General features: G+C 36.7%; 1 protein-coding gene across 8 annotated transcripts in view; it reads left to right on the top strand.

The window, feature by feature from the left end:
• Window positions 1-27,497, top strand: part of GALNT3 (polypeptide N-acetylgalactosaminyltransferase 3) — a 99,131-nt gene that overhangs the window by 56,509 nt on the left and 15,125 nt on the right. For 7 of the 8 annotated variants that reach the window (XM_077751162.1, XM_077751158.1, XM_077751156.1 and 4 more), the window contains 2 exons: window positions 18,907-19,530; window positions 23,895-24,067. In XM_077751162.1, coding sequence (XP_077607288.1) covers window positions 19,016-19,530; window positions 23,895-24,067 — 688 coding nt within the window. In that variant the 5' untranslated portion in view covers window positions 18,907-19,015. Of the gene's footprint in view, window positions 1-387; window positions 795-18,906; window positions 19,531-23,894; window positions 24,068-27,497 lie in introns of those variants that run through there. The other variant, XM_077751163.1, reaches the window with a different exon arrangement.

Genomic DNA, 27,497 nt, shown 5'->3' with positions numbered 1-27,497 from the left:
AACGGCAAAGTCCCCTATCTCCCTAGAGCCTGCCTCATCACCCTCTCAGTAGATGAGCTTCCAAGCAAACCTCCAGTTGAAGCAAAACCTCTGCAGGAAACCAGTGTCTTTCCAAACAAGGACAGCAGGTTTCTCTGTACTGTCGCTGCTCGCCCTCTCATCGGGCAATCGGTTTGCCTTTCGATTGTAACCCAGGAAGGGGTGGTGCGCCCCAAGTTAGCAAGGCTCTGCCAAATACCAGAGGTTCTTCTTTGGAAGAGAGAGGCTCCTCCTTTGGACGGGAGGCGCCCCTACCAGAGCGCGCGCTTACAGAAACGGAAACCACTAGCTGCGCTGAAGTGAGTCAAGTGATGAAATCAAGACTAGTACATGGGAAGGAAGCTCACCCAATAGCTCACGAACCTAACTGGTGACAGAAGCTGCTGAACCGTGCTCGAGGAAACCATACGAGACAACAGTTGCAGCCGTCATGAGGTGGCTGTCGGGGGGCACTGGGCCCCCCCAGTCTCCGGGCGGCGCACCCCTTTATTTTGGCGAACCGTAGAGAAGGGAAGCCGTGTGTTAGGGAAATCTGGACCTTCTGGTTCCCTAAGGACGCAGCCTGTGTTCTGGTCACAAGGTGCCCACTGCCGCCAGGTCGGTGCAGGACCCCTCAAATGTAGACGGGCGGCGGCACGCGCCCCGCGGGGAGAACCAGCCTCGCCGTCTGCGGAGAAGCGGCGCGGCAGCTGCGCTCCGCCGGGACGGCGCCCCCACCCAGCGCGCGGCGCTCGGTCCTCACCTGGAGCGCTCAGGTAGGGCTTGGGCGGGGCAGGAGGCTGGCGCGCAGGCGCGGGACGGGGGCCTCGCCCCTGCCGACGTCGCAGGCTGGAGCTCACCTGTGAGACTCCAGGAGGAAGCGGAGCCTCGGTTCGGCCGCTCCTGGCAACGCAGGAGGCCCAGCGGGAAGGCAGGNATGCTGGTCTCTTCTCGCCGCCTCTCGCGGGGAACAAACCCGCGACGGGAAAGGGCACGGCTTTGCCAGGCAACTTTCCCAGCCGGACCCCAGACAGTCCTAGGCTGGAAACCGCGGCCGCCCGAGCCATTTAAATGGTTTCTGAGTGGTTTGGAAAGCGCTCTGTGGTCGGGACGCGGACATCCCTCTCTCCCCCACCCCCTTCTCTCTACACTTTTCCGGGTGCACTCCCTAAGCCAGAGCTGCGCCCACTTTCCGGTTTGATCGAGGAGAGTTATTTTCTTCGTGGCAGGAAGAAATCCAGCTGCCACTCACCAACCGCACACCATCTCGTTAAAGGACCTGTTGACTTAACGACCTGCATATCGCGGCTCTGGTTTGCCTGTGGCATATGACTCAAAGGTTCAGAAAAACTTTGTTTCAGGATCCTGCCACGTCTGGACCTGGGTGTGCCAGGCCCAAATTCCTTTCCCTGCCTAATTAGGCTTTTCTAAAGCTTAAGAATTGAGGGTGAAACTGGTGCTTACCTTAGCCTTTTATTTCCTTCTCTCTCAAAACTCATCAAAAAACACTTCACTTCAAACTCATCAAATAACTGTTTCTGTTTTTAGAACCCCACAGAGTAACAACTTTTCTGATTTTTAGAAAATGTTCTTAAGCCAGCGTAGCATGCTATAAAAAGTTATAATACACGCAGTGAAGACCTTCGTGTTCAAATACTATTGTTAAAAAATAAGAAAGTTGCTGCGTTTTCATTTGAGAATTTCTGCTTGTGGGAAAATCTGTTGCTTCATTTACTGTATACTTTTTTTTTTTGAGTGTGGTTAAAATACATGAGGCTAAAGTCATACCCTACAATTAGAATTCATTAAACTTAACTTTTACTTTTAGTATCTGAAGTCTGGCATATCTATTAAAATTCTGAACAGCTTATTTGTACCAAGCATCTTTCTTTTTATATTGCTTTAACTAGTATTTTTACATAGAGGTTTCTCATAATTGGCAGTTCCAGTGCCTGCATTTTTCTTCTATCTTTGCTGATTTTTAAAAATGTATTTGAAATTGCACACTTACCAAAATGCCTTCACAGCTCATATAGGTGCAATTAAAGGTAAATGACCACTACACAAACAGGACATAATTATTAATGGTATTTTCAACCAGTGCCTTCTGCTTACGTCAAAAGAGCCTGGCCTGTCCTCTTAATCTTATCTCCATACAGAGAAATACATATGCTAAACATGCTTTAAAAATTAGGTGTAGGTGTTGTTCCCTGAGTTTAGAGTATTAATTTAAACCTCATTGATTATTGAACTAGATGTTTCTAGACTATCTTTACTCTTAAGGGAGAAATGTAACATGTTTGCATCAGAGTAACAGTGTGCCTCAGTTAAATTATCTGTAAAATAGAAAAAAAAATACTTCCCAGGATTAAGCTAATAAGGCCTTAAGTCAGGAATCTCCTCTACCCCTAGCAATCTTAGGATCCCCTTCTCAGTTTGGAGAGTCAATCCATCCGGTTTCTTATAAACCAAAGCTAAGAGAGAGATTCTAATTTCAGCTCACCCAGCAAGTTAGTGGTAGACATGGCATTATTATTATTCCAGCGACTTGATTCAAGACTCATGTTCTTTACTTTTCACCATTCTCATTCTCACTTATCATAAGATGCTTATTTTTTTGTGTTTCATATAATTTGTAAGGCCTTTGTAAATACAGAAAAATCAATTGTTCTTTGTCCAGCTCTGATTTACCCTAATTTCTACTTGTCTAGAGGATGCCCAACTCCAGGGAGAGTGAGTGAGGAGGTCACTCTCTTCCTCTCACATGTGTATTGAAAATGCCATGTGGATTGAGATTTTTAATCCTTTCTTGGTTTTTCAGAGTCACAGTTAATTTTTTGAGTCAACATGGACAACATAATTAATCTTCTGATGTTTTATTGTATTGGCTTAAAATATATTTTATGAGGCAGTAACCCAGGGCCATCCCTCCATTGGCAACACTCTAGATTTTTGGCTGGCAAGCACACGTCTTCAACATTAGTATTTTTAAAACTACTTTTTGGACTGCAGTCCTCAATAAGAAATGAATTCTATGCCTCAATGCAGGATACTCTCTCTCTCTGTATATGTATGAAACAAGGCTCACAAAATAATTTCTAGGCTCATAATGTGGATTTTCCTCTATTTTATTTTTAAAATACTAATCTCAACACACTGGAATGATTTTTATGGCCACAGATGGACTGGAACTTATAATGCAAATAGTGGTATCTTCTTGAATTTGTACTTTGAAGACTGATTTTTCTGTCAGCTTACTGTGTCATACACACACACATACTTGAAAGAAAGAAAAGCAAACTGCATATTTTTAAAATATAGAATTATACTATCATCCTCATTAAATTTTTGTTGAAGGGCTTGAGACTTTAGGACCTGGTGCTAGACTAAATTTCTCACACATAAGGAACTGCATGAAACGTCACTGTACATTATTGTATTTTAAATGGGTCCTCAGCGTAGTGTGTGTAGTATGTTTGGGGACAGGGAAAACTGGAAAGGTTTTCCTGAAGAGTTTCTGATGTTAACAATTATCAAGTGAAAGTTTGAGAGTGAAAAATAATTTGGGACACCTGGGTGACTCAATTGGTTAAGCCTCCGACTTCAACTCAGGTCACGATCTCACGGTTTGTGGGATCAAGCCCTGTGCTGGGGTCTGTACTGACAGCTCAGAGCTTGTGTCTCCCTCTCTCTTTGCCCCTCCCCCGCTCCTGCTCTGGCTCTCTGTCTCAAAAATAAATAAACGTTAAAAAATAATAATAATTCTGCCCAGCTCTATTCCAAATTCTAAATTTTATGGCTATGTTAATAGTGCTAGACAGAGTCTTAAGAAAATCATTAGAATAAACATAAGCCAGTTTATTATTGGTTTGTAGTCTGTTAATGTTTTGTATATGTTTTTCTTTTACTATGAAGCAGATATAAGAGACAAATTATAGGAATCAGATCCCTATTCCCTAAAAAGACTAGATTGAGAGATTAGATTAGGTCTCTAAGGACCTGGAAGGAATGTAGGCTTGGAAACTTTCCAGGGATGATTAAGCCTTCCTTAGAAAATTTTTATTTTAATTCCTGGTAGAAGGAATTTTCTCTAAAAGAAAATTAGTATATTTAATATGTTGGAAATGATCAACCCCCAAATCGCCTTCAGAACATATTTAGTTCTCTGGTTCATAAAGTGTAGAAATGCATTTGTTATGACAGATCTTTTATGGTTAGAAAATCTGATTGAGAAGGACATATTTTCAATCACCTAATTATGCATCTAGTTAATACCAGAATAATTCATTTTGTATAATTTGAGTAATTTTAACAAAATTAATGTACTGCTAATAGCAACATTGAATTTAAATCAATGCCAACAATGGCAAGAGACCAAAATGCATTAACTTATGTGGTAAAGCGAAGACAAGTAGGACTCTGAATTCTAGGTCATTAGCGACTATTGATGGATGAAGTCTCCTTGAGTCATTCTCTAAGTTGGGTTCATATTTTTGGCATCAAACAGAGACTTATTTCCCTGAGTGTACATTTTCCCTGTAATTGTTTTAGTTTCAAACTGTCCCATCTAGTTTGTTCATTTATTCCATTGCTTGCTGGACATCTTTTAAGATGCCATAATTATTTGAGATCATACCTGAGTAAACAAGAACTTTAATTCCATCAAAAACAAAACCAACCTGTTTTACTTCCCGTATTTTATTTGTGAGTGGTAGAACATCTACCATTTCTTATCCACAATTCCAACCCCCCCCCCCAAAAAAAATCTGGAATCCAGAATGTTTTTGGTAACTCTCTTGTCAGCAACACTTGAACTCAATTTGCTACAAAACCTAAATGTACTGTTAGGAAGCTATCATCTATTCCACTTGGTGGGATGTGTTTAATTATATGGTACTGTTCCAGGCCCTGCTAGGGGTACATTGTTATATTGGGTATGTAAACCATATCTCCTATCTAACATCCAGAATATTCTGAATTTTAAAACATAGTTGGCTCCAAGGATATTGGAGAATGGGTTATGGATCTGTACCACTCTCCAGGTGTCATGTCAGACATCCAGAGATCATTTTTTACTCTCTTTTCTTAACCCCCACAACTATCAGATCACTGAATCTGTTAACATTTTCTGCCCTTCTCCTCTGCCTCCCCCCAAATTTATCTGCTTCTACTCCAGTTCAAGGTCTCATCAACTCTTAACTGGGGTACCATAGCCACCTGTTACCCAATATCTCAGCAGATGGTGTTATGCTCAAATCCATCCTCAGCAGAACTTCTCAGCTAATGATCTCTAAAAATGTAAACCTGAATTTCTCCTCTGCTTAAATCTTAATAACTTTCCTTAACTCAGGATAGAACCCATGGTCCTTAAAATGGTCCCACAGAATCTGACTCTTGCTTAACTATGGATATATAAATCAAAATTTTATGTTCCAACAACAGACTTCAATGTTTTTTCCTGTGTGCTTTTTTCTTTTTTGTTACTCCCCATTGATATTACCTCTATAACTCTTTTTACCTCTTAAGACTCAATCGAGGCCTCCCCTCACTTAGGAAACTGTACCCCACACACATACATACCTTTATATACACCTGGGCTAGAGGAGATGTCTTATGCATACTTCTATCATGCACTTTACATATGTGATTTAATATAGTCTGCTTTTGTGCCTGTGTACACCTGTTTAGATATTTGCAAAGCATGTAGTATTTCTCTTTCCTGTAAGCCAATCATGGGATAAAAATATTGAAGTAAGAGTGGCAGAGGGGAATGACGTTGGGCAGGCAGTCAGTATATTTGCTTTCCTACTGGGTAGCAACCACAGAAATTGAGGAGTTAGGAAACTTGTTTCACTGTACTTAATTAGTCTATTTAATTTAGATTGTTGTTATTTCCATCTTATTCCTCTGAATTCCACATTATTTTTGTGGCTTTTGGTTTTGTTCCAAGATCTGAGTTTTACTGTTTAGAAGTGAAAAGTTAACGTTGTGATTGAAATGCCTTATAGTTTTAGTTTATCAATGTTTTACAACTGAGTATATTGCTATTGGTGAGGAATTACTGGAAGGGCAACTTTTACTTAAATAATACAATTTAATCAGACTAGACCTCCCCCCCCCCACCAAAACGTATTCTGTCAGTTTTAACTTTTAAATAAATATTTTTCAAATCCATCTACTTTTCTACATTCTTGTCACTACCATCATCTCTTGCCTGGACTTTTATAAATGGCCTCCCAACTGATTACCTAAATTCCTTCTGGTTGGTTCCCTGCTCTGCACCCAGAGGGATCTTTTCAAAACTTTCACAACTGCTTAAAGCCCTTCATTGCCTTAGGATAAGGCCAGCTCCTTAACTCAGCCTAAAAGCCTGGAATGATTGAGTTCCTGCCTCCATGCACACACCTGTGTCATGTTACTCTCTGTTCCAGCTCTACTGGCCCTTTTTATTAGTATGTTCCTCCTGCCCTCATGCCTCTGATCTTTGCAAGTGTCCTCACCCCTGCCTGGAACTAACTCTCTTCCCTTCTCTTTTGGCCCATCTAGCTAAAATCTCATCCTTCAGATTCCAGTTTGAGCTCCCCTTTTCCAGCACTAGCTAGNTTCCAACTATGGATTTAAACTGAAGACTGTAGCCTCAAGAAATAAATTCCCACTTAGTACCTGGAAGTATTGACTTTTAAAAAAGTTAAAGTTTCCAGACAAAAGGAGCAGACTTTAATATGTGGCTCTTATATTTAAAATTAGATTTTAATTATTAATGCCTTCCCATTTTTATCAAGTAACAAAAGTTAATATTTGTTATCTTAATAAGTATTATCCCTTCTTTACTCTTTTGCTATTAAGCACTTATGTGCCAGGCATATTTTAAGCATTTACATGAATTAAATATTTAACCTTGAAAGCCACTTCAAAGCCATATTATGAAGTGCATAGCATTTTTCTCCCTATTTTAGAGACAGGAAAATAGAGCAAATAATTTGCCTCTGTCTATGAGGCCAGTGAAATGGCAGAGCCACTATTCCAAGCCAAGCCATCTGATTCCAAGTCCTGTACCTCTACTTAAATGTAAATAAAATTAAAAAGAATTATTAAAAGGCTTACAACAGCAATAGCAACAAAAATCCAGTCAACTCTCATTTCCCCCAGTCCTGCTGCCTCTAGGAATGCTTTAATCTCTTTTGGGTGCTTCTTCCAGTATTTGCCCTTTGCAATAATGTGCTTATACTACTGTTTTGTAATTTATCAATATTTGACATTATCTACTGACTTCCCATTAAAGGAGATAAATATTTGGCTCTTGTTCACACATGCCTCTTGCTCTACCTTCCTCCATGTCTCAGTATAGTTATACATTTTTTGTTTGCATTTTGGTATTTACTTATGATTATTATGTACATATTGTTTACTGCTGAGCCAAGCAAGTGTATTTTGAGTATGAGTAAAAATTTTTGAACCACAGAGTGAATAATTCATTTAAGAAAAAAAAAAAATAGCCTAGTTTGTTGACATATCAATTCCTGTTTCTATATGCTCCGCTGTCTTCTCAGTATGATTCTTCCACATAATCAAACCTATCGGATGTGTTGGTTTCTTCTGGGGCACTCTCTCCTCTTGTTTCAGTTTGGACTGTTGCTTTCTAAGCCTATTCGATGGTAGTTGTTTGGGAATTTTCTTTGCTGGCATTTTTGAAGGAGTCCCTATTTTTTAGATATGATGATTTTGTTGTTTATTTTCTTATATAGATGAAACACATCCTCCAGTAGCTTCTTGAGAAATGATGAATGGAATTAATAAATTTGAGGTGTTACCTGTCACAAAATCTTTATTCTACTCTCAGTTTTTGCCCTGGTTATTTTTTTAGTAGTTTCTCTATTCACATGGTCCAAAAATTTTAAAAAGTAAGGAGATATATATGATAAGTCTTCTTTTCACTGTTGCCCTCTGATACTTGGTTTTTCCATGAGCAAGCAATGCTTTCTTTATTGTGTGTTTGTGTGTATATATGTATATATAAACTATATATGTTATATATATATATAAGTTGCATACATAAAAATGCAAGTGAATCTTTTTTTCCCCATTTAACCTTATATCAGCATATAAAGTGGCTTCTTTGTTTTTAATCTGGCATAATATTCCATCATATGACTCTATCATAATTTACTGTAATTTATTTCCCTATTGATAGAGTTATCTGTTGTTTCAGTGTCTTGATGTTAAAATCATGTTTTCATGTGCAAACTTACAGGTTATCATTCTGCTTGCATACTAGCCTATCTGTGGGATAAATTTCTAGAAGTTATCCTCATACCTGAGTGATAATTTGTTGGAGGCAAGAGTAGTGTGAGGCCATGCAAGTTTGATAATTCTGAGTCAGCTGGATGGGGTAAAGGGTAAAAGAAAACCTGGTAGTAAATACCTCATGGCAGAGTAGACCCTTGTGAGGGACAATTCATAGTGCAGAGAGGGCTTCTAATGCAAATTATTGTTTTCGTTGTTTTATTTGAGCTTTTTGACCATGACCCTTGTTTTTTCTGATATGACCCATCTTTTTGATCTGGTTAAGACTTGTTGCTGTTATTACCTCAGTCTTCTTCTTACACCCTTTACCCTCGATCATTACATCTTTTAGCATTCATAGCCCTTGTTAGTTTAACTCCAACTCTTCCGCTGCAGATAATCCAGAACAGAGAGCACTTGTTAGCTGGTCTTTTTCAATAAGTCAAGAACCCATCCTTACACACCTTACAATTTAACAACCTTCCCAGCCCCCACATTGATTCATTTGCTGAATTTAGCTAACCTTGCCTCCCAGATCTCTTCCCAAGCCTCCACACCCTTTCTGCTCAATTTCTTACCTGGATTAATTTTAATAGTCTCTTAATAACCTTCAGTCTCCTCTCTGGTTCACCGCCATTGCCCCCAAACCCCTATTAAACACAGCTTCAGGAATAATCATTTTATTTTATTTTATCTTATTTTATTTTTTTAATGTTTATTTACTTTTGAGAGAGAGAGAGAGAGAGAGTGCACCAGTGCCAGTTGGGAAGGGGCAGAGAGAGATGGGGACAGAAGATCCAAAGCAGGCTCTGTGCTGACAGAAGAAAGCCCAGTGTGGGGCTTGAACTCACAAACTGTGAGATCATGACCTGAACTGAAGATGGAGGCCTAATTGATTGAGCCACCCAGGCACCCCAAGAATAACCATTTTAAATTTCAGTTGTGATTAGGTCATCACCATGCTTAGTATCCCTCAGGGCTTCTCCCCTTTGCCTGAAGAACTAAGTACAAACCCCATAGAGTTAGGTACTCCTTCTTTCCCTATGTGGAGCTGGACACTCAGTATTCTCATAGGCCTCACTGTGTGGTAATTGTCTCTGTATGAGGAAAATTTTCCTATTTGAAAGGAGAATAACAGTTTAGTCTGACACTGGTTTATTTCCCACTGAAACATGTATTAATAAGATCTTTCATACTCTGTGGGGAGTGGGGAATGCAGGAATTTCAGATGGTGGCTAGATAAGTGGAGGGATATTTTGTGTTTCAAAATAGGTGCAAAAATAGCCTAATCACAAAGACTGTCATTGCTTTTATGCCTAACTTTTTAAAATGATGTTATGGATTTGTGAAGGACTTTTTTGTTCTTTTACATCTGGAAATGTGGAAGCTCATGGAGAAGGGTTAAGGACAGGGAAATAAAGAAATGTTGAGATTGAAGCCATTTTGAACTTCTAGACCAGGGATTGGCAAACTACCTTGGTCCAAAATCTATCCACCACCTGTTTTTGTAAACAAACTTTTATTGGAACTAGCTATGCCCATTCATTTGTGTATTGTGTATGACTGGTTTTATACCACAAAAATAGAGTAGTTGCAATAGAGACCATATGGCCCACAAAGCAAAACATGTTTATTATTTAGTCCTTTAGGGAAAGTTTGCTGACACTTTTTCTAGAGAAGAATGGAAGCTGAGAAGTAGAGGATGAGTATGTACCCAATGAATTATAGATAAGCCTGTAGAAAGGTGAATGCAAAGTGATAGCAATTGAGCAAAGAGTCTTACTCACTTGCTTCCCCTTTCCCTGTCGCATAAATTCTGGGGCCTCAAAAGGGAGAATGAATAGACAGAAATTGTCTACTACTCATGAGATTTGGGGCTCTTTCATAAAAGGAATGTTCACTGGACTTAATTGTTTGCAACCTGAACGCCCATCATCCAACTGTATTCCATGCCAAGGCCCAGTACACTCTCCCTTTTACTAAGATACTGAAAAAAACATTAGTGAGGGAAGTCCCTTCATTAGTTAAAAAAAAAACAAACCAAAAAACTGTGGTTGTTCTCCTTTGTAGGCCATTAAGATTGGCTCCCTAGTTTCAGTGGACTTGATGGGATCCCATAGTAGCAGAAGACAAGTGGCAAGGACAAAGTAGGCATATCTACAATAATGGAAATCTGGGGCATAGTTATAATCAGAAGGCATTGTTTTGCAAATAGGACAAATGAAATAGGTGGGCAGTACTACAGTATTACTTGGTGTATATACCAGAAAGAACTCTAGGCCTGGTGGCAAAAAGTGTTGACTTTAGTTGCCACAATTGAGCATCATTACTTCTCACTCAGTTTTCAAACCCAAGTCAGTTCACAGGCCCAGAGCCCTTTGATTGAAGTTGAGGCCTAGCCTTAAGAAGGATACACCATTGCTTCAAGCATAGAACACAAATTTTCCTCAAATGCCTTCCCCAAAGGTACCTATAGCCATTTATTAGAGAGGCAATGCTTTGGGGAAAAGAAAATACATTCATACCTTTCATACTAGTTCCTACGGAGTCAAAATACCACTTGTGGCCCTCTAGGCATAGTGCAGACTTATAGCATTTAGGTAATAGGTGGAGTCTTAGCCAAAGTCTGACTCACAGGAGAGTCCACCTGGTCAGCAGATCTACCCTGTGCTTATTTCCTCACTTCCTTAATGTATAATTGAAGTAGACAGCCCGGATAACTGGCAAAATCCTTTTATTGGTTCTCTAAGTGTTATGGATTGAGGACTGTTTTGATAAGAGAAGCTTTAAAACTTGTCCTCCATCTAAGATGGTAAATCAGAAATAATACTATATCCAAGGGATTTGTTGAGATCAGTGCCACCATCAAAGATTTGAAGTAAGACTTGAGATATCTGTCACATCTCATTTAACTCACTTGTTTGGCCTGTGCCCAAGTTGGATAAATCTCAGAGAATGAATGGACTATTGTAAACTTAATCATTGGATGATTCCAGATGTGCTTGCTGACCCAGATGTGGTATTTTTACTTGATATAATCAATACCACCTCTGGCATTTGGTATATAGCTATTGACTTGGTTACCTGCTTTTTCTCCATACCAGTTTACAAGGACCACCAAAAGCAATTTACTCTTATCTAGCTTGGCCAACATTATATCTTCACAGTCTTGTCTTAGGGCCAGGTCAGTTCTCCTGTCCTAGAAATCTTAATTATCCCAACATCCCACAAGAGATCACATTGGTTTGCTATGTTGATAATATTATGCTGATTGTATTTGGTGAGCAGAAAGTAGCAATTACTTTAGCTATCTTAGTGAAGCGCATGAGAACCAGTGGGTAATCAGACTGACAAAAATTTAGGATCACCTCACTAACATTTCTGGGCATTCAAGTGTCACTATACTTAATAGGCCTTTTTTTTTTTTTTTTTTTGACAAGATTTTCTTCTCTCCTTCCCATTTTCTTTTTTTAAATAACAAAGTAATACATAGGATTTGTTAGATATTAAGTTTGCGGTCTAGTCTTTAAGTCATAGAACATTAAATTGGGACTGTGACAGAATTTGAAAAGTAATTCACATTGACACAGTAATGGAGACAATGCCAGTTGGCACTCTGCATCTCATTTCAAGGTTCCTCTTCACTTGTAAGGAAGATGCTTGCCTCTTGCTAGGTGGAGTATAGAATTGTTTTGTTTTTACAAACAAAATGGGAGTTCAAATGTGTGAGAAAGTGTGTATATGGAAACTGAGCAGTCAAAAGGGTAAACTATGCTGCTTATCAATTTATTGTCTCTCAGCTCCAAATTCATTCTCTTCTGCTCTGTAATAACGGAGTGGGGCCCTGTAAATATCTCTCCTTTGCTGGCTGGCATGATGTTAATTAAGCCTTGTCAGTAGAGGGCACTGGAAGGATACTAAAAGTAGAAGGTACTTTCCTTGCTGGTTTCAGGGTGACTTTCTGGCTAGGCTCTTGGTAGGCATACTTTTTCTCTACTTCTCAGCCTCCACGTAGTTTTCTCTAGTGTTAGGTAACTGCATGGCACAGCTTTCTCTAGAGTTGGCACACCTCTGTCCCCTGCACTTTCTCCAGAGCTTGACTTGAGCAGCAGGTTTGTACCCTGGAGTCATGGACATCATGGACTTGCTCCCCAGCTCTGGTCACTGCTCCCTACACTTTTTGTTTAGCATAAAACTGGGTTTCCAAGGCACCAGCTGCCTGAATTTTATCCTAGGCATCAGCCTGGCACCATATTGGTCCAGGCTTTAAATGAAAGTGCACTAGACTCCTGCAGAAGACAGCTTCTTAACTCCAGGTGCCATCAGCAGCCAGCAGTTAGCATCTGTACCTAGCAAGTTCCAGGGTTAGACATCTTCCTATGAATGGCTTCTTCTGGGACTCCACAGGTCAGATTTTTGACAAGTCTCACTAGTGAGATAACTGTAATTCTTCCACTGTCAAGGAGCCAACACTGCTCTCTTTGTAGAAACCTCTGGATCTAAGTGCTGGTGAGGGGAAGGTTCTTCCTTGGGCTCTCATCTCAGCCTTGTAGTTAGTGGTTGTCCCTTATATCTGCTATTCCTATATGGTTTAGAATTCTCTTTAACTCTCACTAACCAATTCCCTGTTCAGTCCTCTGATAATAATAGATTATACTTTCCTTTTACAAATCACTGTGTAGTTTCTGTATCCCTACTAGTCCAAGAGCCATCAACTGTGTTTACAAAGTAAATAGACAAATCTTTTAAAAGGTAGTACTTCTACCCAGGAGAAGTACTAGTTAAGTGGGTAATTTGTGGGATCACTCAATTCATTCCTCAAAATCCCTCTGCTGTCGGGGTGCCTGGGTGGCTCAGTTGGTTGAGTGGCCGACTTTGGCTCAGGTCATGATTTCACAGTTCGTGGGTTTAATCCCCATGTCAGGCTCTGTGCTGACAGCTCAGAGCCTGGAGCCTGCTTCGGATTCTGTGTCCCTCTCTCTCTGCTCTCCTCTACTCGTGCTGTATTTCTCTCTGTCTCAATAATAAATAAACATTAAAAAAAATCCCTCTGCTGTCTATTAGGCCATAACTGATCAGTATATACCTTTCACAGGTGCAGATTCATTCACAGTAGCAGGAGAGAGTATGTGAGCTTTCCTTCACCACCATCCCTACAAAGGGTAGTGCACTTCCATAATTACTTGTATGCTCCAAATTGTCAAGTAGGGTTGGCTGCTCTACAGATTAAGATCCTGTCCATAACCTTTCACCTTCAAAGATATTATTCATAGAGATGCATATCTGACCAGGTTTAGCTGAGAAGTTGGATGATTGACCACACCCTTTTCAGTATTAAATAAAACCTGTGCCTCTGAGTTGTTGGAGGTCAACTCTGTTACTAGACTTTTTGTACATAACCTGCAGATAACTTTTGTTCAGAAAGTCCCCTTACTCTGTGACAGTTACATGCAGTTAGTTGTTCACTGGTGGCATTTTCCAGCCAGCCAGAGCAACCCCAGTTTGTCTTTAGCTGGGATGTTTGGGATGTGTCTGCTGCTTCCTCCTGTGAGGCAGCATGTAGCCATCTCAGGGCAGTTTGCTTTGCATCAGTGTTTGTCCCTTGTCATACATCCACAGATCACTTCCTGTTCAGAAGAATTTCAGGCAAGGGTGTGGACATGGACTTCAACATAACTGAAACTAACCAATCATAATAGCAAGTCACCATGAAATTTGGTTTTACCAGTAAATACAAGCAGAAATGACTTCCTGCCACTCCTTCATTCCCTAACTAGTAGATGAGAGGCACTTAATAAAATTTCTGCCCAAGTACATAAGGTTTATTAATTAGAGCAGGTTTTTTTGTTCTTGTTTTCATTCGATTAGGAGATCTAGATAATGTGTGGCAAAGATCAAATATGAATTAATTTGCAGCAGTATACTTTTCTTAATCTACAATCTATGCTACATTTTGGGCATATAATTTTGTAATGCTTTGTTTTCTGTGATTACCCTTAATTCTTTATAACATGCTTTAATTCATGCTGTAGCAAGCAAGTTTCATATACCAATTAGGCTTTGTGCCACTTAAAGTCACCTGGAACCAGACCTTAACTCCCTGTAGATGTAAAGGTTTATTGTCACAAATATAGGAACAAGAAATAGAGAGAACTACTATCCTCTTATTTTATTAAATGTGACTTTCACGTGCGGTTATGAAATGTTCTGCTTTTCACTGCTTTAGGAGATTGCTTCAGTTGGAATTTTTAAATTAAACTAACAGCTTAGCTAGTGTCTTTGCAATGTGTCCTTTTCCACCTGGAAGGGACAACTTGACAAAAGATGGATCTTTTCCAGTTTGAATCTGCATTTAAACAACATCCTCAGGTGACTCATTGTCACATTAAAGTTTGAGAAACTATAGTCTACATAACTGAAAGCCACAGCTCTGTAATTATTTTAATTTGTGATATTTTAGTCTTTTCTGTTCAGATAGAAACATGTTTTTATCCCTGAGAATAACCCATTGATTTTTAAGCCACTCTCACAGACTGTTAGAATCATGCATATTGTTTTAGTTATTTTTAAGTATCATTTTGTGCATGTTTTTATTTATTATTAATGGCTTTTTGTAACAGCTATATATATTTTAGCATATAGATTGATATTTTTTAAGAACAGGAAGGCCTCTGAATTTTAATTTTTTTCTAATTTTAGAAATTTATAATAATTCAGAATTTAGGTCTTTGAATTTAAATTAATTTTTTCTAGTTTAAAAAACTATTTCATGATATTAATCTCTCCTGTGAATCTGAGCTTTATAATTAGCAAATGACATTTTAGAGAGGTGTGTTTAAAGGTTTTAGAAAGTACAATAAAAATAAGACCTTTACCTGCTAATCATTTTTATATTCTGAATTTGCTGTTGTGCTGTTGTTGGGTTTTTTTTTTTTTCATTTCTGAAACTTCTGAGTTTAATTGGAAGTTGATATTAAGAGAAATTTGTTTTATTTCATTGGCTGTTTTCACAGAGGTCTTCAAATTTGGTAAGTAGCGAGGTTTAGGAATATGACGTTATTTCTAGGAATAAGAGTTAAGAATCCTGGTTTTGTTTAACTCATTCATTTATTGTGTGTCTTTTGGATTCTGCATTTTATTGCACAGAATCTGAGTTTTTCCATCTTTATGATGGGAATATAATATTTTTTAAAGCCAATTTTACAATACCATAATTTGTGGTAAAACCCAGTGCCTCATTTATATCAGCAGTAATCTCTGAGCCTTTTCAGGAAACTTTGGGTCATTCTTGCTTTGGATTTCATCTTATCTCTCCATGTCAAAATAACTTTTGCTCATTTTATATCAGCATTCTATTTTGAAAAACCTGTCTTTGGAGTATTAGAAATTAATAGTGCGGTTGCTTTTGGTTAGATGCAGTCATTTCCCTATCAAGTGCTAGTTTTGATTTGCCTAAAGTCTTGTGACCTACACCAAGGATTCTTAGCCCTTGCCTCCCTTTAGAATTCTCTGGAGAGCCTAAAATAACCACAAAAGTAGGACCTAGGCCCTGCCCCTAAAACAATTAAATCAAACTCTCTAGAGGGGAGGCCTAAGGCACTCTTTTTAAAGAGCTTTCTGCTAATGTGTATCCAGAGTTGAAGGCCACTAATGTTGAGTGTAATTCATCATTAATGGAAGCCTGGTATTGCACATTAGCAGCAAAGGACAGAAGAGTCACATAAAAATCCCTGGGAGATTTATGTCAGAATCTTCAAGTGATCGGCAATCGATAAAAGAAGACTATTCCCTTCTGAAATAACCTGAAAAGAGCAAAGCATCATGTTCCTACTCTGCCACTAAAAGGTCTCAATCTCTTAATCCTCCATTGTTAAAATGTACAATCTCATCCTCAGCCTTTATTTCCAAAAACATGTTCTGAAAACAGGTGTGTGGTTTTTATTTTCATTTTCATTTTATATATAGAGAAAGTGCACACAAGTTGGGTAGAGGGGCAGAGGTAGGGAGAGAGAGAAAATCTCAAATATGTTCCACACTCGGCAAGGAGCCTGATGTGGGGCTTGATTCCATGACTCTGGGATCATGACCTGAGCCAAAATCAAGAGTTGGACACTCAACTGACTGAGCCACACCAGGGCTCCAGTGTGTGTGTGTGTTGTGTGTGTAACTTAAGTGTCCAGTAAACCTTACCTGNGCAAAAAGACTATATAACTTGCTGAAAGCTCAGATGATAGTTAGCATTTTTACCAATAAAATATTTTTAAATTAAAAAAAAAAAAAACAAAAAACCTTACCTTTTATAAAACTATTTGTACTTCTTTCCTTAGGTTTTCCCCTTATCGCCTTACATTTAGAGTGTCATTTCTTGACCCTTGAAGATCTTATTTCAGATAACTCCAGATAAAAGCTTAGTATTTTTTTTTTTTTAATGTAAATTTTAGTTAGCTAACATACAGTGCAATCTTGGGGTCAGGACCTGAGTTTGAACACAGTTAGGAGAGTACTGCTCTTCCACTTAAACTGAATGGCATTGCCAAGCCACTTAATCTATTTGACTCTCAGTATTTGTGGGCAAAATGGGAATGACTTCTCCAGGTTGTTGGAAAACTACATGAGAACCTGTGTAATATTTGAGTATCAGGGACATAATCAGCATTTAACAAAAGTGAATAGTTATTTTATTATTTCTAATAAACAAAATCTTGGTCCTTCTTTACTTTTCCTGTCAAAAACATTTATCGGGTGCTCACTGTGTCACCAACATTGTAAGTGCCAGAAAAACAACCATGAATAAGGGAGACATTATTTGTGTCCTTTGTGAGCTTCCTTGACTCCCTCATTAGAGACATCCTAAACTAAAACCTGCTAATTGAGTGACTTCTCAGATAGACACACATACAATGATAGGATTATTGCCTTACTGATGAATAACCCCTCTAGTTTATAATTTTTTCCTGAAAAAGAACTTTCTTCCCACTACCTCATAAATTCCATCCTTCTTGCTCATTCCCCAGCCTACCCTCAAATATGATTTCGGACGTATAATATTTTGGGAAAACCATCACTGCTATAGAAGTATCTATTTTGTCATCTCCCTTTACTGTATGCTTTCCCTGGACCTTTTCTTGTTTTATGTTGTATTAAAACATCCTACGGATACCAGCTCATTCTTTCTCAAATTCCTGACCTAGCTTACATACATATACAGTAACAGTTGTATGGTTCTGAAACTATATTATGTCTTCAAATAATGTAAAAAGCTTTTCCAGGTCATTTTAATCCTTACATAAGGCTCTCAAAGCAATAAAAACTCAGGAATATTAGAATTTCATTTTTATGGGCAGTATACATTATAATTGAATTACCTTTTGAAACCAAAGTACCTATTCCATACATACATACACACACACATTATCTTTCCAATTAGAAATAGTATATAGAACTGACTATTCAAGTTCTGCCTATTTTGTTTATTTAGCTTAAAATTTTTTTACTAAAGGCCAGAGAATCCATCTTAGAACTTGGCCTTTTAATTTTAAATTTAGCTATCTCTTTGGAAGAAAAACTGAATAAAGTGTCAAAGCTAGTTTTCACATCTATAAATTAAATTTTCCTTAAAATATGTTTAGAATGTAGGGAGAACAGGCATTCTTCCCCTTTGTGCCTGAAAATTTGACTGAGTATAATGGTGCAGGGTGTGTAATTATATACTGAAAACCCCTTCATATTACATTTTTTAAAACATCAGGAAGATAATCAGGCTGTCATCAATGTTCTCTTTTCTCCCTTTCCTTTATTTTGCTTCTAGTGGTCCCTATTAGACTTTATTAAACACATTGTCTGTTCTTAGGGTCAACTCAGTATTTTATCAAACCAAATACTGCTTTCATAACTCAGAGGTCTCTATTGCCTCTTTAGAGTCACTTCAAGTAAAGCTTAGTGCCATTTTCTTTTTGTTACTAGATTTTTTATTTGTGTGACCTATTGAAAATAGCGGTGGTATAACAACATCTTAGACACTCTTAATTTTCTGGTTTTTAGTGGTTCTGTCAGGATTCACAAGTATTATCAGGTAAATAAATATGAGAGTGTGCCAGTTTACTTATGAAAGCTACTTATGAGTAGAGGTTCGTAACTTGAGGACAAACTCCATAAAATAAAAGCCACTATTTTAGATGTATGCTTGAGAGTACCTATCAGTATACCTTTGCTGTCTTACGGATTTCCCCCTTTCTTTATAATCAATTCAATGAAGTCCTTTGGCCCCTTGGTCATTGAGTTAAGGTAGCTTTTTTTAAAAATAAACTCTAAATATGTTTATAAAACTATTTGTATGTATATCATATAACAGATATTAGCCACAGTTTACAGGGTATTTTTTTATTGGAGAGAAATCCCTAATATAGCCTTAGTAGATTATACCTAATTACATAACAAATATGCTCTTCCAAAAGTGTGATTTTTTTGAGAGCAAGATATCTTTGTATTTTTGTTAACCATAAGAGTACAATTGTTTATAGCTTATGTTGTTGGTTGAATGAATCAACTGAACCATGCCTGTAGGAATGAATAGCTACTAATGCCATTTATCATTTCTCTTTATAGGTATTACCATTTAATGAAACCTTCTTGCCAGCAAATCTATGATAAAAAATATAAGTAACAGAGGAAACAATAACTGTTATTTGTCAAGTGGCAAGCTTTTAATGTCAGAATGGCTCACCTAAAGCGACTAGTAAAATTACATCTTAAAAGACATTATCACAAAAAGTTCTGGAAGCTTGGTGCAGTAATTTTTGTCTTTATAATATTTTTGATTTTAATGCAAAGAGAAGTAAGTGTTCAATATTCCAAAGAGGAATCAAGGATGGAAAGAAATATAAAAAACAAAAACAAGATGTTTGATTTCATGCTAGAAGCTGTAAACAATATTAAAGATGCAATGCCAAAAATGCAAATAGGAGCACCTGTCAGGCAAAACATTGATGCTGGTGAGAGACCCTGTTTGCAAGGATATTATACAGCAGCAGAATTGAAACCTGTTCTTGACCGCCCACCTCAGGATTCTAATGCACCTGGTGCTTCTGGTAAAGCATTCAAGACAACCAATTTAAGTATTGAAGAACAGAAGGAAAAAGAACGTGGAGAAGCAAAACACTGTTTTAATGCTTTTGCAAGTGACAGGATTTCTCTACACCGAGATCTTGGACCAGACACTCGACCTCCTGAGTATGTTGAAGAATATTCATTGTTTACTGTTTAATATTAGAGTTTGCAGGGGAGGGGAATTAGCTAAGGGATTTGCTTGTTCTTTAGTCACTCTCTGAGGCAAAATATCAACAATTGCTGTTTAATTATGTTTGCTTATTATTATTGAGGCTATCCATTTCTATGTTTGGGGAGGCATTGCCGACGTGGAAAGTTGTTACCTTACAAATTAGGAAACTAAATTTTAGATCTGATTTCTGTAGAACCACAAAGAAATTCTTTATTCTTCAAATGCTTTTGTTTTCTAATCTATTAAGAAGGGAATATTGGGCACTTTTTATGGGAGATGTGGGAGGCAGAGGATCTGTTTCTATTCCTCTATGTATTGCTGTAGAATAGAAATGTATAAAAAGTGCCAAGATTTTGGAGCTGTTAGATAAAAATTTTCTATGAACTAAGTCAAAGACTTTGTGGCTATTTTCAGTGCTGTAATTATATTTCGGAATGCCTTGTAGCCTTTTGTAACCTTTCTTTTAAGGAACAATATTGTTAAATTGCTAATTCTATTATGATTTTTTTCTCTAGAGCTTTGTTGAATAAGTTATCATATGTATAGAATTGTCTCTCTTTAGTTTCTGAGAGGCCAACATTGCTTTTTATGTCACTTTGTTTACATGTTATCTCAAGTACATAGTATTTTTATTCTGGTTCCCCTCCAGATACTAATATGCTCTGTCCATTGTTATCTTTGAGGTAGTGTTCAAATGCTTTATTTGAATTCAAATAACTAAAATAAATTCTAACACTTCTCAAGCCATTTGTTGATAGGTTGAAAGTATAAGATGGAGTATGGCTCATGGGGTGCCTGGGTGGCTCAGTCGGTTAAACATCCGATTTCTGCTCAGGTCGTGATCTCACGGTTCGTTCGTGGGTTTGAGCCCCGCATTGGGCTCTGTGCTGACAGCTAGTTCAAAGCCTGAAACCTGTCTTCAGATTCTCTGTTTCCCTCTCTCTGACCCTGCTCACGCTGTCTCTATCTCTCTCTCAAAAATCAATCTAAAAAAGTTTTTAAAAAGCTTTAAAAAATAAAAAGATAGACAAACTATAAGCAAGCAGTGCCTACATATTTTGCTTTCTGGTTATAATAGAATTACATTTGGAAAAGGAACCTAAAGAAAAAAAACTTTGATAGGCTTAGGTCTATGGTTTTACTCATATTTTTCTAGATGTGTGATCATGAATACTTGTTCTAACTATGAGTCCCTTAATATTGAAGTTGGGGAGATTAGAATTCTGTCTCTCTATTGTAATCTGTGTGACTCAAGGTTAAGGTGCTAATCATTTTTAAATGAATGTGTGAAGAAACAAATGAATATCTATAAATTGTTCTACCTTTCTAACAAGACACAGAATCATTCCTTTCTTATGTTAATAGTTAAAATGCAGTATTGCATTTGACTGATTTGGGGAGAGGTCTTGACTGAAAAGCAATCCACATCACAAATCAAGAAGCATAATTTTTATTCTTTGACATGTCAGTCAATGTCAGCTCAAGTTTTTCCCCCAATATAGCATTGAGGAGTTACAATAATATTCAATAATGAAATCATTGTAAGTGAAAAACAACTAACTACTTAAAGAACCTTTTTTGGATAAGAATTGGATACCTAGAACTGTGAAGAATTGGTGAGGATATAACACTTTCTTACTTTAAAGTTAACGTTTATCAGCAAGGAACACGTTTTCTAAAGAATTGCTGTTCATTTCCATGCTCACTGAAAATATAGACCCCGTGTCTCCCAAAGTCAAAGATCATATGATTGATAATTTAAGCACATGTCTATATACCAAATTTTACAAATGGTTTGACTGAGTGTAAGCAGTTTGGCAAGTTATTTAATTTAACTACTTTAAATGACATGTGAAACAATATCTAAAACCTAAGTTTAACATGTTTTTTAAAATTGTTTCAGAATAAATGGGGTTTATGAAATCATACTGCGAAATTTTATTACTTGCTTTCAAGCTATAACATGACACCTTTACTTGATGTTAGTAGTTATCAGTTAAACAAATAAATCCTAGCTTAAACTAAGGGAAAGCCTTGCAAGATTAAAGTGATCACGTTTTCTTAATGTGAATTTTTGTGAAGTTTTATATTTAAAATCTCAAAACGTTTTTCGTAATTCTTGATTAACATTAATTAGCCACATGACAGATAAATATAGGTGAGGTTTTCTTTTTTTTTAATCCCTCTGACAAATGCTTCAAAGACAATAAATCATAAGGTTTTTGTTTTTAAAAGAAAAATAGCATGGAGTTTTAAAATAATTTTTTTTAGTTTATGTTGGTTTGTAAACCTTAATGTCTTAAAAATACAAGCTTATATTTAGTCATTCATTACTGTGTAGTTGTGAGTCAAGAGTAATTGTGAATAGGTAGTTTGTGTTTGGACCTTATTTCTAATTACTAGTTTATCCAAAATTCACTTTAAAATAAATCATTTGCTCTCATCTGTCAGTGAGGATGAATGTGATTATTTGCTTCTGACTATGCATATGTATTTGAAGTCATGAAGGCATGAGAGAGCAAAAATCACTTTCACTCATTACTTTCCCTTTCTTTTCTTATTTAGCAGTGTTGGCACACTCTGTTAATACTTATCCTCAACCTAAATCCTTGTTTATCACTACTAATATTCCACCCTAAAGATGTCCTCTCAGAATAGTATCTGAAACTATGTATGGCTATAAATGGAATAATTAGAACTTACAGGATATCTTTCTTTCGGTGACTTTCCCAGGCCTTAGGATCATACTGGCGGCTCTGTTTCCCTCACAGAGCATTTGAAGTGTCTTAGGCTCTTATCTTCATAAGTGAATGATTTACTTCCTATCTTTGGGTTTGAATAGCACTGCCTGATTGTTCACATGCTGTATTTATAGTGCCTTTTGAGTGAGAGGATTTTATATTCTGTTGTCTAAAATTGTATAACCATTTATGATTTTTAAGTGAACTTAAAGATTATTTGTCTTTACCATAGGTCACCCATATTTTATGTCCAAGGGTCACTCTGGTTTTATAGTGTTTTGAAGCCTTCTGTTCTTTTACATCTTTTGATCCTCACCTCAATTTAGCTTTAGTCAGCTTCAGTCTCAAAAGACTGGAGACTATACAGATCCACTCATACCCAGAAGCTTCTTATGAAGATTATTTTCAATGAGGAAGATATTATTATAAAAATGAACCCAAGATAAATTTGTAACTAATGTGTTTAGCTAATGGTTAGTACCATTAATCAGCCAAAAACTACTTAGAGTCTATTTCCTTGTGCCTATCAATGTTTCATATGACAAAAAGATTACATGACTTTTAACACAGATTTAGGATTTTATTTAAAATTTTTAAGTTTAGTATTTTAAAATGCCAGGTCTTATTTAATTAAACTATAGATCAGATTACTGGAGCAAAATCTTTAACACACCATGGAATATGGCATATGGTAGCAACTTAATAAGTCTTGCTGACTCATGAAGATCATAAAAAAATAGATTTTTATAGTAAGCCATTTCCCCACTTTTGGTTCAAGTAGAGATTAAGTAAATTGATTTAAAAACTTGAAAAATATTACATACTTAGGAAAGTAAGAATCTCTACAAAGATGAGTATTCATTTAATAAAGTTGCACTATGTAAAGCTTATTTTTGAGAGATAGAGTGTATGTGCATGCGCATCAGTAGAGAGTGGCAGAGAGAGAGAGAGAATGAGAATCCCAAGCTGGTTCCATGCTATCTGCTTGGGGCCTTATGCGGGGCTTGATCCTACAAACCATGAGATCATGAGCTGAAACCAAGAGTTGGACGCTTAACTGACTGAGACACCAANGGGTGATGGGCATGGAGGAGGACACTTGTGGGGATGAGCACTGGGTGTTATATGGAAACCAACTTGACAATAAACCATTAAAAAAGGGGGAAAAATTGGCGGTAATAAGAAAAATGGATGATTTCTCCAAGGGGGAAGAGAAAAATTGGTTTTTATTTGAATGATTACAAGTATTTGCCATTGTTATAGGTTATCTCACTTGTAGGTTATTTTTCCTGTTTAAAGTGCTATTTGTATTTAAAGTTATATTGTTGAGAAAACTTATAATAGCATGTTTGAATCCTTGACATGGAATCTGTATTAGTGGACATGATCTCTGTGTTTAAAAAAAATTTTGTTTTGATCTATTTGCATTTGCATAGCATTAAGATCAACATAGAAAAAAATTGTCTGCTATTGTTTCTATGGTGATAATGGCTAAATAATAATTTTAGTAATGACATAGTTCTGAAATAAAGTAGTAAAATTCATAATTGTTCTACTTCTTTGACTTCTTCTAGATGTATTGAACAAAAATTTAAGCGCTGCCCTCCCCTACCTACCACCAGTGTCATAATAGTTTTTCATAATGAAGCCTGGTCCACGCTGCTTAGAACTGTCTACAGTGTGCTTTATTCTTCCCCCGCCATACTGCTGAAGGAAATCATTTTGGTGGATGATGCTAGTGTAGATGGTAAGAAAGCACATGCAAATTAGGTTGTTGTTTTCCAAGTAAATCCATGTGATGTTGATGTTGTCCAAAGTCTATTTGATTATATTGTTCTCTCTATATGCCACCTCAGAGCTTGAATATAATTCCTTGTATGATGGGTATGATGAATGAAAGTAGAATCCAAGGGTGTCCATACTTAAATATTTTAAAGATCAGAAATGTACAAAGTACCATGACTTCTAACTTTGTAGACCTCAGTGTAAGACTATTATTGTAAGGCATAGTGGTTAAGAACACAAACTTGAACCTTGAGTCAGGCTGCCTTGGTTTGAATCCCAGTTCTGGTCCTATCCAGCTCTGTAACTTGGGCAAATTACTTAACTTTATGCCTCAGTTTCTTTATCTGTAAAATGGGGAAAATGTCATATTTCCTCAAACGTATTGCACAATACATCATTAGTTTATATGCCACTGGAATAAAAAACCCTCATAGCCAATTACACTAAGATGGCCTTGGTTATAAGTATCTCATGGTGCAGCTTAGAATTGAGAAAATATATAAATAATACATAACTCCTAAGATTGTTTTGAAGATTAGATGAATTAATATAAAGAACACATGAATTAATAATATAAATGGGTAGTTAAAAATCATTGAGTCACTACATCCTGTTTTATTTTGGCTGCTAAGTATTCCGATATTGTTTACAAAGTTAGCTGAATTCTTTAATGCATTTCTACTCAAAATTACAAATCAATTATCAGTTACTAAATTATACATTTTAAATTGGAATCACAAGGCTAATCAGACAAATACCCTAATTTGCTAAATTTTTCAAACATTACAAGTTTTTAAATACCAAACAGATCTAGATTATTTCAATAATCACAAGATTTATTCCTGAATGAGTTGAGTTTGGAGCCTGATTCCTTAAGGTCAAATTCTCACTCCAATACTAACTAGCTGTTTACTCATCTGTAAAATGGGGATAGTAAAACCCTTTCATCTAACCCAAAGAAACATCTATTTTAAGGTAAACCATTACTTTATGTACCATGAAAAAAGAAAAATACTGCAATAATTATTAAGTGACATGTCATCAATAACAAGATGTATCCAGACTTAAGAAATGATAATAAGTGAATAAAGCATAAAGTTACTAACCTGGTTTATTTAATTATTTCTACATACAATCCTAAATATTTCTATGATTTCAAAATAAAATATCATGAGTGAATTGAGATTGTTTTCAAGTTAAATTAACATCTAGGTGGAATAAGGTTGCTTATCACCAGAGATGTTTGACATGGATGTGAAATGTATTCACCAATTGAGGAAGTTTTAGAATTCAAGTTCCCTGCATACAGGTGCACAGTACATAATGGATCTCAGATTTGTATCTTCAGTCCTTTTACTCCAATTATATCATCACTTAATTGTAACCAGCTGATTTATTTACTGCTTGAAACGTTAGTTGTTTTTTTTTGTTTTTTTTTTTTTCAATTCTTTCTACTTGGTCTGCAGTCCATAGAGGGTTTTTTTTCATGTTTATTTATTTTGAGAGAGAGAGCCCAAGCAGGGCTGACCCTCGGCAGACAGAAAGAGAAAAAGAATCCCAAGCAAGCTCTGCACTGACAGTGCAGAGCCCGATGAGAGCTCAGTCTCATGAACCATGAGATCATGAACTGATGGAGCTCAAGAGTGGGACACTTAACTGACTGAGCCACCGAGGCACCCCTGCAGCCCATAGAGTTTTAAGTGACATTTGATTAAATTCTGCATGCCCCTCATATGTTATATTGTAAAAAGAAAAGAAAAAAAATTCCCTCTTTGGTTTTTGAGCTTTCTTCTCAAATGGTTTTTATTTGTTTGATTTTTCAAGCAGTGACAAATTAGGGTCACAGTAAGACTACTTGTAATAAGCCTTCAGTTGAAGATAACTTCTATTATTGCTGAAATAAAATTAATAGAATTAAAGGAAATCAGAAAGAAAAGTGATATCCAATCATAATCTTCCTATTTAATTTTAATTTTGCCTTTTCTCTCTTGATCACTGCCTAAATAAACACAGAATGTTTACCTAGTTATATCCATGTCAGAAATCCAATTTTAAAATCTGACATGTTCCCATATTATTTTTATTAGCCCATTTCTTTTACCTTCAAAACTTTATTTTTAATGAGTGACCGTGATGGACTAGATGCATTTTACTTATTTACCATTTACCTTCACTTACCCCACCTGTTAGTATATATTACACTGTAATGAATATCCTTTCTTTTGAATTATATCTTTGGTAAGTTAGACTGCTTGGTCAAAGGGTCTGAATATTTTAATTCTTTCTAGCATTGGCATTGAATTTGCAACAGTTTTCTTGGTGAGGGATATTTTTGCTTACTAATGTAATTGTCATATTGAATCAAAGATTTAATGAGTACCCACTATAGAAGATGTGTCCCTAGATGTTGTAAAGGGACTTGTGTTATAGAAACTCTAGTCCCTGGATTCAATTGGTTTAGGGAAGAGCAGCATAAATATGCAGATAAATCAAGTGACAAAGAGATAGTTAAGTCCCAATGATAGCAAAACAAAAGAGAGTGAACGTTTTCAGAACATGGGCCATGTGGTAAGCCTTGTCTTAAATGCACAGCTAAGTGCTATTATCCCCTTCTTATAGATAAACAGAGGTCCAAGTAAAATAAAATAACTTACCTAAAGTCACTCAGCTAAAAGTAGTAGTACTATAAATACATAAACCCAGGAGGTCTGATTTCACAGCTCTGTGCTCTTAACCTTGCAAAAATACAGGTGTGAATGGGGCTTGCATTTAGGGGACAGATAAGAATTTATAGGAAGTTCAGAAGTTGTGGGTCAGTAAAAATTCCTTAATGACTCAAACAATGGGACAATTTATTGAAAGATTCTTTAGTGACTCCATTAAAAAAAATTCAATCCCCATTAAAGCCTTTGAAATGTTTTTATACAACTTTCTATTTTACAAGTCTACGGTTAAGGCAGAAATATCCATCATTTATATTTTAAGACAAGTTACAATCCTGCTTGTCTTTCAGAGAATTAATTCTGAGGTACTTAAAAGTTATGAAGAAGTTAGCCTATTATTCTGAAGAAACAATGTTTAGATTTATTTTCCACAGAAGTTGTTCCTGGACTCTCACTTCCTTTATGAATGTTTAAGTTTGAATAAGCAATTCTTTTATCTGTACCACTGGAAAACTGAAAAAATATATATGTAATCATAGATAAAGTCATCTGTGTTTGTGTCTGTATAAAGGCAGAAGCAAACATCTACCCTAGGACATTTACTGATATTCTCAGCATTCCCAGGTCTTTTTGAGGCTGTGCTATAGGCCCAAGAAGGCCACCTGAGGAAACACATTGTATACTCAACAAAGAACCAAGAATTTATTGGTGGAAAAAAGCAGACCTAAG

This window comes from Crocuta crocuta, unplaced genomic scaffold, assembly GCF_008692635.1.
Source record: "Crocuta crocuta isolate KB4526 unplaced genomic scaffold, BGI_CrCroc_1.0 scaffold219, whole genome shotgun sequence".
Classification (NCBI taxonomy): Eukaryota; Metazoa; Chordata; class Mammalia; order Carnivora; family Hyaenidae; genus Crocuta; species Crocuta crocuta.
The sequence above is the reverse complement of the archived record's forward strand: the minus strand, read 5'-3'. Positions and strand labels throughout refer to the sequence as shown.